General features: G+C 39.8%; 10 protein-coding genes across 10 annotated transcripts; 7 read left to right on the forward strand and 3 right to left on the reverse strand.

Moving 5' to 3' along the window:
• Window positions 1-2810: 2810 nt before the first annotated feature.
• On the forward strand, window positions 2811-5532 carry WALSEDRAFT_59819 (hypothetical protein). The gene is made up of 3 exons (XM_006957151.1): window positions 2811-4585; window positions 4629-5219; window positions 5268-5532. Exons 1-3 carry the CDS (start codon window positions 4218-4220, stop codon window positions 5482-5484), a joined length of 1176 nt encoding a protein of 391 aa, XP_006957213.1. The 5' UTR covers window positions 2811-4217; the 3' UTR covers window positions 5485-5532.
• Window positions 5533-5864: 332 nt separating this feature from the next.
• On the forward strand, window positions 5865-6642 carry WALSEDRAFT_36529 (hypothetical protein; the record flags this gene model as incomplete). Its single annotated transcript, XM_006957152.1, has 4 exons — window positions 5865-6031; window positions 6077-6127; window positions 6177-6240; window positions 6290-6642. The coding sequence occupies 4 exons, from the start codon at window positions 5865-5867 to the stop codon at window positions 6530-6532; spliced, it is 525 nt and encodes a 174-aa protein (XP_006957214.1). The 3' UTR covers window positions 6533-6642.
• Window positions 6643-6824: 182 nt separating this feature from the next.
• On the forward strand, window positions 6825-7389 carry WALSEDRAFT_68014 (hypothetical protein; the record flags this gene model as incomplete). Its single annotated transcript, XM_006957153.1, has 1 exon — window positions 6825-7389. The coding sequence occupies exon 1, from the start codon at window positions 6835-6837 to the stop codon at window positions 7387-7389; it is 555 nt and encodes a 184-aa protein (XP_006957215.1). The 5' UTR covers window positions 6825-6834.
• A 337-nt stretch (window positions 7390-7726) lies between these two features.
• WALSEDRAFT_63186 (hypothetical protein) lies at window positions 7727-8090 on the forward strand (the record flags this gene model as incomplete). Its single annotated transcript, XM_006957154.1, has 2 exons — window positions 7727-7975; window positions 8022-8090. 2 exons carry the CDS (start codon window positions 7727-7729, stop codon window positions 8088-8090), a joined length of 318 nt encoding a protein of 105 aa, XP_006957216.1.
• Window positions 8091-8128: 38 nt separating this feature from the next.
• WALSEDRAFT_68015 (hypothetical protein) lies at window positions 8129-9347 on the reverse strand. The gene is made up of 7 exons (XM_006957155.1): window positions 9326-9347; window positions 9008-9274; window positions 8867-8964; window positions 8768-8824; window positions 8670-8721; window positions 8461-8626; window positions 8129-8414 (listed from the first exon to the last, which is right to left on the reverse strand). The coding sequence occupies exons 2-7, from the start codon at window positions 9116-9118 to the stop codon at window positions 8167-8169; spliced, it is 732 nt and encodes a 243-aa protein (XP_006957217.1). The 5' UTR covers window positions 9119-9274; window positions 9326-9347; the 3' UTR covers window positions 8129-8166.
• WALSEDRAFT_59821 (DNA replication complex GINS protein psf2) lies at window positions 9042-10450 on the forward strand. The gene is made up of 4 exons (XM_006957156.1): window positions 9042-9273; window positions 9324-9438; window positions 9489-10188; window positions 10244-10450. Exons 1-3 carry the CDS (start codon window positions 9151-9153, stop codon window positions 9869-9871), a joined length of 621 nt encoding a protein of 206 aa, XP_006957218.1. The 5' UTR covers window positions 9042-9150; the 3' UTR covers window positions 9872-10188; window positions 10244-10450.
• WALSEDRAFT_59822 (cytochrome oxidase assembly) lies at window positions 9506-13671 on the reverse strand. The gene is made up of 8 exons (XM_006957157.1): window positions 13597-13671; window positions 13421-13548; window positions 12797-13373; window positions 12121-12747; window positions 11231-12068; window positions 10561-11177; window positions 10249-10512; window positions 9506-10202 (listed from the first exon to the last, which is right to left on the reverse strand). The coding sequence occupies exons 3-5, from the start codon at window positions 13156-13158 to the stop codon at window positions 11705-11707; spliced, it is 1353 nt and encodes a 450-aa protein (XP_006957219.1). The 5' UTR covers window positions 13159-13373; window positions 13421-13548; window positions 13597-13671; the 3' UTR covers window positions 9506-10202; window positions 10249-10512; window positions 10561-11177; window positions 11231-11704.
• On the reverse strand, window positions 9948-10726 carry WALSEDRAFT_63189 (cytosolic large ribosomal subunit protein; the record flags this gene model as incomplete). The annotated part of the gene is made up of 4 exons (XM_006957158.1): window positions 9948-10202; window positions 10249-10512; window positions 10561-10618; window positions 10704-10726. The coding sequence occupies 4 exons, from the start codon at window positions 10724-10726 to the stop codon at window positions 9948-9950; spliced, it is 600 nt and encodes a 199-aa protein (XP_006957220.1).
• Window positions 10745-11653, forward strand: WALSEDRAFT_31783 (20S proteasome subunit). Its single transcript, XM_006957159.1, has 2 exons — window positions 10745-11176; window positions 11230-11653. The coding sequence occupies exons 1-2, from the start codon at window positions 10760-10762 to the stop codon at window positions 11608-11610; spliced, it is 798 nt and encodes a 265-aa protein (XP_006957221.1). The 5' UTR covers window positions 10745-10759; the 3' UTR covers window positions 11611-11653.
• On the forward strand, window positions 13202-13617 carry WALSEDRAFT_27823 (bola-like protein; the record flags this gene model as incomplete). Its single annotated transcript, XM_006957160.1, has 3 exons — window positions 13202-13373; window positions 13421-13548; window positions 13597-13617. 3 exons carry the CDS (start codon window positions 13202-13204, stop codon window positions 13615-13617), a joined length of 321 nt encoding a protein of 106 aa, XP_006957222.1.
• Window positions 13672-17024: the final 3353 nt, after the last annotated feature.

Genomic DNA, 17024 nt, shown 5'->3' on the forward strand with positions numbered 1-17024 from the left:
AGATATGACTCGTAGGAGGCAGAACGCAACGAGATGGAACATAAAAAAGCCCATACTTGAAAGACGCACTCGGATCATGAGACTTGACCAAATGATGCCAAAATCCACGATGTGGAGTTGAGATTTTTATTTTGTGCAATGGGTTTAGACAAGCTTGAAGAGGAATTTTGACACAATCCCGATAACTCAAAGAGTTCACTCGCTATCGAAAGGTTGCAGGTTCGAGCCCTGCGTCGGTCAAGGCCGGCTGGCTCAATGGTAGAGTATTCGACTACGGTGAAGGGGTTGTTTTTTATTTGCAGAATTTTTGCCCGTATTCCTCATCCTGTGTTGAAGAATATGTACTGTCTTCTGTGCTTCATATAGTGCTAGTGGTGCTTTATTTTCCTGAGCTTGTCTTCTCATAAGTGAATATAATTTTTGCAATTTGTCAAATGCTGCTTTTCATTCTCAAAATGATGTCTTTGTAATCTCACCATAACTCTATTTGCTATTGGCAGACTCTGTAAGTAATCCTTCCAAGCTCTCTCCTGGTTCAAAACTTCACAGATATTCTTGAATTTGTTCAGCTGCCGAGATGTCACAAATTGTATCTATTCGATTGAAGATGCCACTTGAGATAGTCGGTAATAAAATAGTCACAAATTGAGAAGTATTTTTTTTTAAAAAAAAGAAATAATATTTACTGTAGGGTTTGCTATTTCGGTTTTCGATCTGCAAATGTGATCGCACCTGTTTGTCGTCCAACACTTCTATTGTGGGGTTTTTCTTTTGTGCCTTCTAACTATTGGTATCTTCTATTTGGTTATTGTAAGATTGCCTAATGAGATCGTTTCGTACAAGATATATAGGCTTTTTGACTTTGAGCAAATCTTCCTTTCTGGATATTACATTGGTTTATCTTTCTTAGTATGATATGACGATATTCGGTGTATTTTGCATCTTGGTTTGGCTCATAATGATACTTCGGCGTGTTGAGTATTGGAGCTAATACGTTGTTGAATCATAGAATATGTTTCAAGTTTCAAGTGTTGATCATATAAAATAATGTATCTGTACAAGGGTGTTTTATCTATATATTGTTGGTTTGTAAATATTAAACACGCTAATTATTGGTTGTGAAAAAATGTTATGATCATTCAGGTTATGGTTTGTGTACAAGATGATCGTCTTACATAGTCTTCACTGTCCGCATGTTCCCTGTTTTCCTCAACCTTATCGAGCCTTGGCGTTCATCCTGTTTTCACTGCGCATTCTTGTTCCGTCCATCCCTAGTTACTAAATGATGCTGTATGTCCAGCCCCAGTACCTGGTTTCCAACAGAGTACCGATACAGAGCTGGGCATACAGCATCATTTAGTAACTAGGGACAAAAAGGGAAAGGCGATCACCCACGGATACTCGCGAAACAACAATGGATACGGGCAAGAAAACGGATGTACGGCCAACAACAATGATATTCGGGCAACAATGAAAACTATGTAAGAAACCATATCTTGTACCAAAAAGCCATCTACTTAAGATCACATTATACTTCATACCTTTTCAACCAATGATAAAGCGCGTTTGATATTACAGACCAACACAAGGTATGAACGGTGTATTGTATTGCTTTATCCACATGCACAACTAAGCTATACATTATAATCAACTTTTGACAAATACAGTAGAATTGTCTACAAACAAGTTCTAATTCAAGTACACTATCATACTAGTCAGAAGTACTGCGCCACTCCTCTGTGCAAAGGTAAACTAATCAGTGGACGACAACTAAAGAAACATGCAGATTTTATTTGCAGTAGAATACCTTTGACACTGGCAATCTGTTATGTTGCTAATCAAGTGGAATAATGTAGAGACTACGAAACATACACTACAATATTGAACTAAGTCAATCATTAGTGTACTATGGATTAATAAACAGTCTAAACACTACTGGCTTTTAGAGAATTATGACTGTTTATGTATATTCTATACATTTATGTGCCCATGAAGGGAATAATAGTTGTTACGGATTTTTATCAGACGGAAAGAGTACCACATATAGGTGGATGCCGACGTTATCTAATGACACTTGCTTATGGCGGCTACTTATACATAGAAAGTATCCTTTCGTGCTACGTATATGCAGACAAATTAGCTAGAATTTGTTGTAATCACAAGCAGACTATCCTTCAAAAAATAGCGAAAATCATAACGCAATAGAAGGGCAAAAAGCAAAAAGATCACCCAATACTAGTGTTGCGCTACTACCGCTGAGCTACAGATGCGTGTGCATCTACCAGGAATCGAACCTGGGACCTCAACATAGCATGTGAAATTTTTCACTTGATAACCCGCTGGACTATCCGGATGATCTGACAGCTTTTGTCATAGGCAAATTTTGTATCAAGCATGTTCTAAAACTCCCAAGAAAATTTTAGCAAAATTTATCCAAAATGACACCCAAAATACACCGGTGGTTTAGCGTAACCGAGAACAATAGCAGAAACATAGCTCATCAAGACATTTCACGGCACTATCGAGAAACGCTTCCAGCAAATTCGGCAAACCCTTCAAATCCTCTTTAAAATTATTGATGGACGCAGCTAAATATTGTATCTATTTAACAATATATTTAGATTAATCATCATCAGAAATAAATGGATGTTAAACGTTGAAGACAGCTACAGTTGATAGATATTAGAGTTCATTTTCAGGAGTTTTGACAATAATATATATAATTTTTGCACCAGGTATCTTTATTTTCTAAGTGATACCTGGTATTTTAATAACATCACTGCTACTAAACCCAATACGTATTAGTTGTAAAAAATTTTGGATGTCGATAGCATGGTACATGAACAACAGTCCACCACAAGTATTGGTTTGCACGGTGTGGCTATTCGCATGACCTATAAGACGTATAGGAGCGTATATTTAGACAGTGCCCCTCGATCGGGTGGTTAGATAGGTTGTGCAGCTGGAACATCGAATGCTCCACCAATCTTGAGTTCGGTGACTGGTGCGGGTGGAAAGGATATCCAGATTGACAAATTGACAGTACCCCAGCTCGAGTATCGTCAGATTAAGAGCTTTACATGAAACAAGATAAGAAACGTGTTGTATGTCTTCAGCGAAAAGTTTGCAAAGCCATCGTTGTAATTTACATTTGAGTGGTTTCTAATTGATTGTTGAGTTGCACATGATCTGTGCATTACTATAATAACATCACCTAGATTTCACTTTTCGTGATAGAATTTTCCTTCACGACCCTCTTAAGTCTCTTTACCTTATATTTCGTTTCTTGACGTATGGTTGTGATATATCTGACATACTGGGACATTAGGTCGAGAGCAGATTTTCTGTAAATTTATTTAATGTCAACAACTGGAAGATCCTGATGTGTTATTTGATAATATGGTATCACCTTTTGATCTCAAGTGTAGTAATGATGAACGAGATAAGATTGAAGAGAAGCAAAGTGATTCCTCATACCGACATGTAGCATATGTTCTGTACGGCCCTCAAATACATGAAAACCATAGTCGTCCACTATGAACATTGTTTTTATAGAAGCACGTGAGAGGAATAGTAAGTAAGTCACGCTCAAGATTGGGTTTTATTTTGTTAAGTGCTGAGCTGCTTTTCTCATTATTGGATAGGTATCGAAGACAATATCATTGGTCAGAAGAGCTACATACCATCATCCATTATCGTTGGCGAACTGTCAATGCAATAATTAAGACCATAAGACGCTCTTATCATCAAGATAATTGTATCATACTGTAGGAATAGCTCATAGTATATCACTTTTATCGCCCAATATATTATTTAAGTATAAAAACAAGAATAACTTGATGGTACCAATTATAGCTGCTTAAATTATAAATTCTACTTGAATAGATTATAGTGTAAATGAAGAAGCCGAAAGGCTATGAACAGGTTTTATAATCTAAATTACTTAATACTAGCTGGTTTTTGCATTTAAGGTTAGACTGTGTGGTGCTCTTTTCAGTTATCATATGCCTTTCCTTCGCCATTGTCTTTTGACAGCTTATGACAAAACGCCCATCAGTAATTTGATTATTATCAAATTACATAAGTAGTAGAAATTTACGAATGCTATAAAATTCTTGATGCACAGAAATATTTCTCCTAGTACCGGAATGTCACATTCTTGGTGTGAATTGTAAAGTTTCAATTTGAATGCATTTCACAAACAGCGAAGTGAAATAATGCTGCAGGAAATACTTGCAATCCTCTACAGTATACCAAAGCTACCAATACCAGATTGTTCTATCTTGTTGTTATTGCCGATTCAAGCTAGGCTACTCGTAGCTAAACCGTCGTATTTGAACACATGTTTTAGAATCTTACTCCTATCTGGTGCCATGCTGATAGGTAGCAAGGGGCAGCCGATATACCTTCATGATAATTTCGTAGCTGGATTCATCTACAATCTCGTCATATTTTGCTCTTGTATGCATTCAGTCCACCTGACGTTCACCGATAGGAGCATGATTGATGCGCCAAAAATTATTTCATTTAGCCAGCACGGACATAGTGACCTTGGTTGGTCTGGCGCTTTTGAGATGTTGACGAAGTAGGTGCTCATGATATCACGCACATAATCTAACCTGATTAAGCATGAGAGGAATAGGAATGACTTGGGGAATCCCCCATGAGAAGCTTCCTCAGGCATATGATACCTTCTTTAAGAGCTCGCTTATAGAAATTTCCAAGCAACACATCATTTCGATAGGTGCGATGGCCACACTTACTCGTTTTGGCGATCACAATCATGGAAAGACACTTATAGAGCTAATAGGGTGTGACTTCGCAATCACACTTGCTATTGGCGCTCTAGGTTGGTCTTGTGTGAGTTTGGCTTATCATTTATTAGCCTTCTTTGTATATGGATTCAAAAAAGCGTTCGGTTTACAGTTTGACACTCAAAGATGGCCACCATTCTTTGGAAATCCACTCACTGCTGACTCGGTAGGACAATTTTGGAATGAAAGATGGCAATGTGCCCTACGTCGTCATTTTATGATATGCGGCTATAAACCAATATTCTATACCATCAAGTGGTTGAGGATACCAGGGGACGTGGCTCATTATTGTGGGGTCATCAATGGTTTCGTCATTAGTGGTATCCTCCACGAATACTGCATGAGATGTACATCAGGTAAGCAACTGATGTATGGCATATATCCCAGCTTTAACTTTTACCTGACGTGAGTTTAAAGTTAAGTACTTAATTTGTCGCTAAAATGTTAATCTAGATCTGGTTTGGCAATCGTACTTGAAAAAGCTATTAAGGAGTATACCGGCAGAAAAGTAGGAGGTATCTATGGTGCTTTGTGGATGTTCATAATACTCTACTTCCCTGCATTGCATATGGCTAGACAAGCGCTCTTAGGATTTGGTCCAATGCAGGATCTCGCTGAATGGGAAACATGGAGGTGGCTCGTACCATTTTCATTCATAGTCAAAGCATAGCATTATACCTCTCATAAACTTAGTTAATTATTTATTCATACTTTTTTTTGCATTATCACAAAACGCGTGTGAAATAAAATAAGTACAGCTTTGACCAGATTATCAGCTGGTGTACTTCACAGCTTTAAAATTTTTGTTTCTCGAAAGGATCGTCAGATGATGCGTACCTTAATTTCTTTGTGCGAGAAAAGGTACTCGAATAGGTCTCAGTGAGCTTGTGATGATGTCTCGGACATACGAGCTGGCCATACAAGAGGTATCTTAGATATTCACACAACCGCTCAACACAGCTCCAGGCCGCCGCTGGAAACATATAAAAAGCCAACATTTGACCTTCTTTTAAAACATCAAAGAACAAGGCCAACAACACAAGAACACAAATGAAGCTTCAAATCATCTCCATCGCAGCCATTGCATCACTCGTTGCTGCACTTCCACAAGGTGACGCATTCGGTGCACCACCTCCACCTAGCAACACCTCAACAACACCACCAACACCAACAGGTGAAGTAGGTGTCGCCATCCACCCTAATGGAGACACCTCAAAGTGAGTCTTACACATAGTTTATTGTAACAACTAATAGTGATTCAGGTGTGTAGACGTCGCTGGTGCAAGCTTCGGAAATGGAACGCCAGTCCAAATGTAAGTTATGAGATGCCCGTTAGAGAGTTTTCTAACGTTGCAATAATAGCTATGACTGCAATGGCACAGACGCCCAAAAATTCGTCATCAGAAAAGGTCAGACATCTGTTAAAGTGGGCGCTTATTAGCCTATGGAACACTACTCTAATTAGAATCACCTAGGTCGCCAACAGAAACTTCTGTTTAGACGCTGGCTCAAACCCAGGTTCTGGTATCAAGGCAAAGATCTGGCAATGCTATGACGGTCTACCAGCCCAAAACTTCTGGTACACCGGTGATAATAGAATCGCAGTCACCGGACAAGGACAATGTCTTGATTTGACTGACGGAAGGAAAGCCAACGGAAACGTCCTCCAAACTTGGCAATGCTACGATAATAATCTCAATCAAGTATGGAATACCTGAGCGTCGAATAAGAGAAGGTATTGTTCAATACACCTTAATATTTTTTCTCTTTTCTCCTTTTTATCTTCTGAAGAACAATGACGCGCTTGTTAATGCTTATCGATGATTTTTAATGCTTATGATGGTTTTAACAAGAGTGAAAAGCAAGAGAAATGAGAGAAATGAGAATATAAGTAGACAAATATACTCTCCATCTCCGTCCTATTAAGTTATGTCATTTGAATACGTATGAATATGCTCGGAATGTTTAAAGAGCTAACCAAATTCCTGGCTGATTAGTCTGGAATTCGTTGTGACAATCTATGAAGGAAACAGAGCGCTCTGTGAGGTCTAGAAATGCCCTCATAGAAGCGATATCTAAAGAATCAACGACACTGGCCGCCAGACTGGTGCATGAGCTTGAAGTAATACGAAAACGGCATGAACAGGAGGAAGAGGAACTTCAACAGAGACATCTGAATGAGCTGCTTACAGTTTACAGCAGTTACAATAAAAAAATTCGACCACCTTACACCGACAATTTGATAGCAAGACAAGACAAGAATACCTTATCGGAGAATAAACCTACTATAGAGAAACATGAGAAGGCAAGAGGGAGTGTTACTGATATAAACGCCACCTTTAAAAAGAGAAAGCGTGATCAGATTCTCTCATTAGATTTCCGCGATGCGTCGATATCTCAAGCCGAAATTGATGATGCCATCCGTCAGCGCAATCGATTCCTCGAGCAGGCGGGAGCAGGACAAAAGGTTCCGCATTATTTATACCAATACAACGTTGCAGACCAGAGAGGCAGCTGGGGTTCTCTACCAAGCATAAGTAGTGTATTCCCAGACTACTTTGATAGTAGAAATTGAATAATATCTAGAAACTAATTTGTACATATGTATATGATACCATCGTTTATATTAATAAATTTATTTAATATCGAACACTTTAGTTTGAAACACACCAAACATATCAATGTTGACGTATCGTACATCATCAGAAAATAATAACGATAATAAAGTCTAATTTGGTCTCGGCCTGCTCTAGTTGAGCCAAGACTTTCCAAATCAGGCATGTTCCGCGATTTATAACCTGAATTAGGCATGCGCGCTAAAACTCAAACTAAAAAGCGAGCTAAATTTTAACTATTTAAAAGCCAATCGATTCGTCACTTTTCTCTACAATCAACTCATCTCTTCTATTAAAATGATCGCTCAAACCGTCTTCGCTGCTGCTATCGTCGCTTCAGTCTCCGCTGGCTGGGAATCAAAGACCGGCTCATGTAACACCGGCAAGATCTCATGCTGTGACACCAACAAGAAGGTCCAAAAGTCAACCGGTGAAGAATCAGGTATCCTCCACACTGGTGACATCCTCGACCAAGTCGCCATCCAATGTACTCAAATTCCATTGGCCATCGGTGTTGCCGTTGAAGACGAGTGCAAGAACACTCCTGTGAGTTTCAAGCTATGCTTTTCGTTTCCTTTACTAACTAATTCAGGTCTGTTGTGAAGATGTCAAGGAAGACGGTCTCGTCGGTGTTGGCTGCACTCCAATCCCACTCATCTAAGCTTTACATAAAATTCATTGTACAACGGCATTAGACTTAATTTTACTTAATTTGAGCGCTTTGTTATCCATAGAGTCTATCTCCATGGGATGCGTGGTCCGATACCTCTCATCCTGAGCATTGCGAATGCAACACCAGCAACTGTTCCAGAAAGTCTCGACTTATGTGCATTAGCTGAGTAGGGGGAATTGAAGCTGTTGTAGGCATCCCAAGCGACTAATCCGCCGACAGCCATCCAAGCTTGCACTGGGAGGAGGAAGTAGAGGCTGAATGTAGCATTTGGGAATGATGCTGCAAAAAATCCGAGTGTGCTTCCTACAGCTCCTAAAATGCTTTTAGAAGTATGAACAAAGGATGTGATCTAACCAACCTGAAGCACCATTTGATGGATTAGACAATGTGACTGCAGATGCAGCAAGACCGCCACCGCAATAGAGCATGAGGAATGTACGTGCACCGAGCATCGCTATTGCTTGAGGAGCCATGAAGTAGAATGTGAGCATATTGAATATTAATGAATCTAAACGAGTGTGTAGCTAGTTATATTAGAATTATATACAACTTCGATAAAGCCCTCACAAAAGAAGAAGTCACTAGTGTCCATATGCGACCTGAAGATATGTTGTACCAACTAAGCGCCATTTAGATGCCACTAATCGAGTAACAGAAACACCCACCTGGCTGTGAAGTTCTTGAGCATGAATCTCATCCATTTTGGATCGTTGAAGCGTTTCCTGGGTCTGTCAGAACTGTCTTCTCTGTTGAGTATTACAAACCATTGAGCATCGCTGAATACAAATACACCATATACAGCGACGTTTGCGCCAATTATACCAAGGAAGAGATTGTTTGGGTCTACACCTCTTCTATAAAACTGCACAATTGAGATAACCCTGATAAGATAACGACATACTCACACCCTGCCAGCCGCGATTTCCAGATTTAAAGTATGTATTACGCAGAGACCTCGTCTGTATCGTAGGTTTACGAAGGTTGATATTTGCCCTGCTAAATCTAGATAGCAACATATCTCTTGATAGTCAACAACCAAGAAGTGGATATGTCATTACCAGCAGAGAAAAAGCAATCACTCACGCCAAGTGAGCTGTCATTTATTGCTACTTCAGAAACTGTGATTGAAATCGTACCGAATTTCTCTATGGGACAGATCAGATTGTTGAGCGTGAGTTAATGAATAAAGTACAAATATACGCGTTTTGATAAGCTATTAAGGGTATTTGGGGTCCATTCAGACCGCCATCAAAGTCAAGAGTTCCCCTCTGGCTCGCATTAGATCTTAAAAGGCGGAAGAGATGTTCGATTGTAGCACCAGAGTGGCTGACAGTTGGTAGGAGATCCATACCTCTAGGCGTCCATTTGTCTCATTATCCTCCCTAGATAGCTTACAAGAAAGACTAAAGGAAGAGACATCGAATGGACGATACGCGGATATGCCATTTAGATACCTGGAAACGGCCAAGGCTATCATAGAAGTAGCAGGTGATGATTTAGACAATGCTGCTCTTATACGGAGTCTATTGATGGATATACGACAAGCAAGACAAACGAAATCACGCGAGGGTGTCATCAAAATGAACGATACTGGTATGGCGATGACTGGAATCTCTCAGCTGGAGATAAATGAACTCAGGCCGTTCTTTGTAGAGTCCTTTGGGGTAATGAGAAGACTTGGAGGGGCACATATACCAGCTACACTAAGCCAAAGTCAGATACCGCGGTCGCAATTCACGCTGGATGAAGACGGATGGGATATGAGCTAATCAAGGTGTGATATCACTAAAAACCAATTGTGTAATATAGTACATGCATAACTTAAGTATTCTATAAGCCGATAAACTAAAAGAGTGTATCCTCATCTCTCAAGTATTCACCAACATCTGCTTGGTGGAATACAACCAATCCCGTTGGATCAAGCTTGCGAGTGTCGACCGTTGATCTCGCACTGACACCGAAACCGAGTGGGATATCCGACATACTGAGTACTACAACACCTTGATGCTCTGGTGTATCCTCAGTAATTCTACCCAAATGTGCTTTGACGACGTGGTTACCGTATAAGAATGGAAGTTCACCATTTGGCTTTACCCAGACCTGTGTGGGTGTGAGTGATAGAAGATTATGTAAACACTCCACAGACCTTATATCTAGCCCATCTAGCGAGTACATCCAAAGAACCAATCCCGAGTTTAAATTTTCCAGATTTCGTGAATTTTCCTAAGCATTGACCGAGACTAATGAGGTTAGGACGGGCTACAGATGTAGCTAAGTTGTTGATAGATGTGTTCAACAAGAAAACCTTATCCTTCTGCAATCTGAGAAGAGGTGCTGTGTCTTCGTCGTCTTCTACATCCTCTTTGGAGGACGCACCGGATGGATTAATGATGTGTACGAGATTTTTTCCCTAGCAGGTTGTTAATGGGACTGTATAATAGTCTATATATCTACCTACTACATAGTTTGCGAGCTTCTCGAATACAGCTCGTGTTTCGTCCTCTGTGAGTGGACGCCTATATAAAGAATGAATAATAAAACGAGAAATAAAGTTTGTACTAACATTTTATTCTTATAACTTGTTTATGGTAACGGTCGAACCAGGCCACGCGGCTCGGTGACATCTTTCGTTGCAACGCCCACGTTGAAATACCCAGATGGTTTTTAGAAATTCCTACGATTCAGACAACACCGTATTCTCTCCACAAGGTAGGCTACACCAGGTCGAATACGCATTAGAAGCTGTTAGACAAGGTTCTGCTGCCGTCGGATTGAGATCGAAAACACACGCAATTTTACTCACTTTAAAGCGTTCAACTGGCGAGTTAGCAAGCTATCAACAAAAAGCTTTCAAAATAGACGACCATTTGGGTATCGCTATTGCTGGATTGACGAGTGATGCAAGAGTTTTGAGTAATTACATGCGCAATCAAGCTATGTCATCTAGATTACTCTATGGTAGACCTATCCCTGTTGGTAGAATAGTCTCTCAAATCGCTGAAAAGGCTCAATTGGCGACTCAACAATATGGTAGACGTCCATATGGTGTCGGATTTTTGGTAATTGGACAGGATGTGGGTTTATATATGACTATTTATTCGGACTCATTTACTAACCAACAACTCAGGAAACCGGTCCTCACCTCCATGAGTTCAGCCCTGACGGTAACGCATTCGAATACGTCGCAATGTCTATAGGAGCACGCTCACAAATGGCTAAAACATACTTGGAAAAGGAATCTGACAACTTCGAGGGCAGTGACTTGAACACTCTTATAAACCACGGTTTGCAATCATTGAAAGCATCTCTCCAACAATCAAAGACACTCACACCTCTTAACACCTCCATTGCAATTGTCGGTCCACCTGGTCCAAACGAACAAGGCGTTAAAGCTGAGGGTTCATTCAGAATACTCGAGGGTGATAACGTAAAGCCATACATTGACGCACTTGGTCAAGAAGAAGAAACTCAGCAAAGGACAACCGGCGATGTTACAATGCAAGAGTAGAAATGTAATCCAAATTGAACTGAATTTTATATGCATGAATTATTGTACGATAAGTTATGTCTATCTGAGCGGTGATGTCGGTATAATAGCTTTTCTAAACGGCTTTCTTCTGTTGTTGCATGAAACGTTGATGCATTCGTGCTGCTAATCCCGGTCTACGTAATGAGGCAACTAGAGCGACGTATGAACTAAGTAGTGCAACTGATCCGGCTTGATGCGATACAGCCAATGGCGTTGGAACAAGATAAAGAAGTGTGGAGATACCCAACGTTACTTGCATCAATGAGACACCTGTTGTCAAATTGAGAAGCTTCTTCGTGAGTGGTGGCAGGTTCTTCCTCATAGTTGGACTACGCAATGCCAATGCATGCATTGCTAGTGTGCCAATGAGAGTCGTTGTTGCCATTATTCTATGGTCCAGTTGTACAGTTGATGGATTTTCCAACATGTTTCTCCACCTAAAGATGATTCTATCAGTCGGTACTCAATGTTCAAAGCCATATAACTCACCATAAATCACTTCTGTCTTCCCTTTGTGAGTATCTTGGATCCCAAAGCTCGGCTTTAGGTGGTGTAATACCAGTGCCCATCCATGGGAACTCATTGTATATCAATCCAGCATCAAGGCCTGCGACGAAGGCACCACTGAGTGCAGTCAAGAAGACAACACCCAAACCAGTTCGAGCAATCACTCTGAATCTTCTTAATGAGGAAGTAGCACCATTACCGAGGAATTTCTCGGGATCGCTCACACCACTCACACTACCACCTCTTCCAACTCTGAAATCTCTAGCTGCTGCAAAAGCGGCATAAAGTGTGGCAACGTAGAGTGCTAGGGCAGCACCAAGGTGTGCTGACAAGCGATATTGACTGACACGTGGGTGTGCACCTACGTGAGCGAAATTTTCTTCTTTCAGACCACTTTCAACCATGTACCAGCCCAGGAAACCCTGGAAACCTAATCCAAGGCCAAGACCACCGACAGCCCACTTCATACCTCTGCTAATTTGCTTCCTCGCGATGAAATATCCAGCTGGTAGAATGAATGCTACGCCGATCGCTCTGCCGAATATCCTGTGTGCCCATTCCATCATGTATATCTTCTTAAAGTCTTCGAGATCTATTCTACTGTTAAGCCTTTGCTCTTTGTTAGACAAAAGAGCATGAAAAAAAAGTTGCTTCTTACATTTTGAATTCCGGTGTTTGCTTGTATTTATCGAACTCTACTATCCATTCATCACCTCTAGGTAAGGCTATACCAGTGATCGGCTTCCATTCTGTGATACTCAGACCACTCTCTGTCAATCTAGTCATACCACCAACAACAACGATACCAGCTATCAGTGCTGATATCGAGTAGAGCCATTTGCTGACAGCTGGCTGTGTAATTTTAGGGAGCTGTGCTGGTGTGCTCATTGATCTGAGCGATAAAGAAGACTGGAGCTTAAATTGTTTGAGCTGCTTAGAAGAGCGCAGAGGAGGCGTCCTTATTGTCGCTCTAAAGCATGAAAAACCGCCGTTACGTAAAATACCGCCAGATATGATCATCGTTGTGAATGAACCCTCTTCCTTTTCGTCCACTTAGGTCACCATGATTATTAACGCATTCAGAAGAGTAGCAGGTGGTAGACAGCCAACTACACAGATTTCTAGAAGTATACGCTCGTACACAACTGAACAGCCACTCGCTGGAGAAGCCAGGATTCGTCAGAAGTTGACCGAGAGTTTCAAGCCGATTAGACTACAAGTTGAGGATGTATCAGGTACTTACATACTAAAATATCGCTATTACCTTATAACATTTCTTCAGGTGGATGCGGCTCTTTCTACGCCATCAATATCGCTTCGGACTCCTTCAAAGGTCTTACTACTGTCAAACAACATCGTCTAGTTAATGAAACTCTTAAGGAGGATATCGCTGGTATACACGGCCTTCAGGTTTGTTAGATGATTGATTAGCTCTTCACTGACTGACAAATCGATTAGCTTAAAACTGCAACAGAGTAGGCGGATATAGAAATACAAACCTTCTTATTGTTCTCGCTAATTTAATGTATTTTACTATAACTAAAGCATTGTTAGATAAACAACTTTTATGGAATTTATTAGTAATCTTAATATACAATACTAAGAAAAGTATAACTAGAAAACCTCAATGTGGTTTGTAACGCGTTCAGCGTTGGCTTAACAAATGAGTGCTAAGTGTCGAGAATGCAAAGCGCGTCTTCGATGCCCTGGTTGGAGACCTCAGATGCCATTTATTGGAAATTATATAATATACTTCTTGGAAGGATATCACTGAGCATTTAGTACTGTCGACAATGCGCTAAATTTGAACACTTTCCTTCGGTTTGTTAGAGACAGTCTGAAAGTTAGACATAAGAGTGCTGTCTGCTAATGTCATAGTTTCTGATAGTGGAGTTATCCTTGCTGAACATGGGATCTCTAGCGTTCTATGTCATTGATGTCTGACGTATTTCCATTTTGCTGTGGTTGTGTTTGGTATAGAGTTACACTAATGCGTCGAGCTAGACAAGAGATTATTTGAGGGAAATTACAAAGAATACTGGTAAAGAATTGATAACAATATAAATTCTCTATCTGTATTAATATAGATTACTTTTCCTTAAAATAACTCACTGCCAAAAATATTTCTATGTATGGGTAAAAACTTGATTCATATAATAGATGATTATGACATGCAAAAATTCTGCAGAATAAAAAAGCAATCCCTTCACCGTAGTCGAATACTCTACCATTGAGCCAGCCGGCCTTGACCGACGCAGGGCTCGAACCTGCAACCTTTCGATAACGAGTGAACACTTTGTGTTAATGGGATTGTAACCTTATGCGACCTTGATTGCGGTCAGTATGTTAAGCAGATCCTCTTGATGTCTCAGACCGGAAAGACGGACAAAGGGTCAAATAAGGTGTCTGATTACCCAGCATCAAGTCCAATACCTCAAAAGCATCAGCCGGAAAGCTGACAGCTGCAAAAACTGCTAAGATCCTCAATGAACTACCCAGAGCGACACGGTGCCTGGCAACCCAGCTACGTACAGGTCACTTCCCTACGACTAAGTCATACCGATACCGATTCAAACTAATCGGCTCACCGAAATGCAGGACGTGTGACATAGATGATAGCATCTCGCATAGAATATTTATATGTAGAAGACACATAATGGCAAGAATCACCTTGCGAAGAAAGATAACCAAGATCAACATTCGGTTCGAATTAGGTCCAATGCTCAGGAACGCACAAGCTCTTCAAGCCCTTTACGAGTTTTTCAAACCACAATTGACTTCGTATCCAAGATACACCAGTGGTTTCGTGTAAGCAAGAACATTCGGGGAAACGCAGATCATGAAGACGTTTTACGACGCTAGTCAAGAAACGCCTACAGCTGATTTAGCATCTTATTCAAATCCACTTACTATGACATGTGTTGATGGACGCATTTAAACTTTGTATCGTCGATATGTTTAGATTTCATCATCTTAAGTCCAGAGCGGACCAGTCCTGAGAAGATCATATTAACTTTTCACCATACCAGCTAAGTCACAGGATATTTGGTTTACGAAAAAAGGAGGTTTGAGATAACTATGTAAGACAACTCTGGTACCACCCATCCTCTCGGTTATGCACCTACATTTCTTGTTTTAGAAGTAATGTTTTGGCTACATATATATGTTTCATAAGATGGTTTTATACTATCGCATATTCTTCTTCCATTGTTCCTTTGGTTACACGCCTCTTATCCAGTGTCCTTGGCATCATGTATAAAACAGTATTATCATCTTTTTTTTTTCTTAAAAAAAAAGGCTAGTCTGCTGTCTATAACTCCGATACAGACAGCCTGTAATTCTCACAAGTATTATTGTTGAGGTTAATGATGTTTACTTCATATAAAGAACTTTCTCTAACTGCTTATCATGAATGTATTGCTAAAGCAATGGCCAGTAAACCTATAGAAATCAGAATAGATGGTGATTTATGTACTAATGTATGAGCTAAATTGTTGAAATCCAATACATATTTTTTGATAATCAACAGGAAAAAGAACAAAAATGAATTTTGAAACTAAATTAAAAATGAAACTTCAACTGTAAATGTAGCATATCATTAGTGACATATATTAGTCCAAGATGGCGGACGTATACTTATATAAGAGCACGTTATTATCTATACTACTGGTATTAGTGAGATATTTTATAGGACTTGTCTTATCGGCACACATGATCGCTTTATTGTATAGGATGCTTGGTAAGAATGTATTACCAAAAATACCTTTGTATCAGCTCTTGCTTACGACATCGGTCTTATTCCTGTTGTCCGTAGGATCTAACATGGTAACGGCTCATTCAATGCCTGACGTGGAAATGGAAGCTTGGAAGATGTAAGCCATTATACTTTGAAAAGTTCCGCCTCCATTTTAAAGATGTCTAATACACTAGATAGCAATTTTGATTTGGATAATTAAGAAAAAAAGTCTGCTCAACTCCCTGAGACAGATCAAATCATGATAGATATAACTGATAGTGTCAAGGTTACTTGTTCAATAACAGAGAAAAGGTAACAACTATCATATTTTAATATAACGGATAACTTTTTAATTGATAAGATATTTTACATTTCAAAATAATGACAAAATATCAGATGCAATATTCAATGCAACCAAGCTCAATGGGAGACACAAATCGGAAGATTTTCTCAAAGTCAATCGACGTATATATCTTGTACGAAACGATTTCATTAGACAATCTCCTAGAATTAACAAATACAAAGGAGAAGGTTAAGAAGAAACAACACGAAAACAAACCAAAATGGAAATGTTGGACGACAAACAAATGCAATCATGATTGTAGTTATACAATCCAAAATAACATATGCTACAAAAATATTATATTAAAAACATTCTCAATTAGTCACTACTTTACTAGTACATATCTCAAGTGACATCTCGGCAGCTGAACAAATTCAAGAATATCTGTGAAGTTTTGAACCAGGAGAGAGCTTGGAAGAATTACTTACAGAGTCTGCCAATAGCAAATTGAGTTATGGTGAGGTTACAAAGACATCATTTTGAGAATGAAAAGCAGCATTTGACAAATTGCAAAAATTATATTCACTTATGAGAAGACAAGCTCAGGAAAATAAAGCACCACTAGCACTATATGAAGCACAGAAGACAGTACATATTCTTCAACACAGGATGAGGAATACGGGCAAAAATTCTGCAAATAAAAAACAACCCCTTCACCGTAGTCGAATACTCTACCATTGAGCCAGCCGGCCTTGACCGACGCAGGGCTCGAACCTGCAACCTTTCGATAGCGAGTGAACTCTTTGAGTTATCGGGATTGTGTCAAAATTCCTCTTCAAGCTTGTCTAACCCATTGCACAAATAAAA

This window comes from Wallemia mellicola, assembly GCF_000263375.1.
Source record: "Wallemia mellicola CBS 633.66 unplaced genomic scaffold WALSEscaffold_5, whole genome shotgun sequence".
NCBI lineage: Eukaryota > Fungi > Basidiomycota > Wallemiomycetes > Wallemiales > Wallemiaceae > Wallemia > Wallemia mellicola.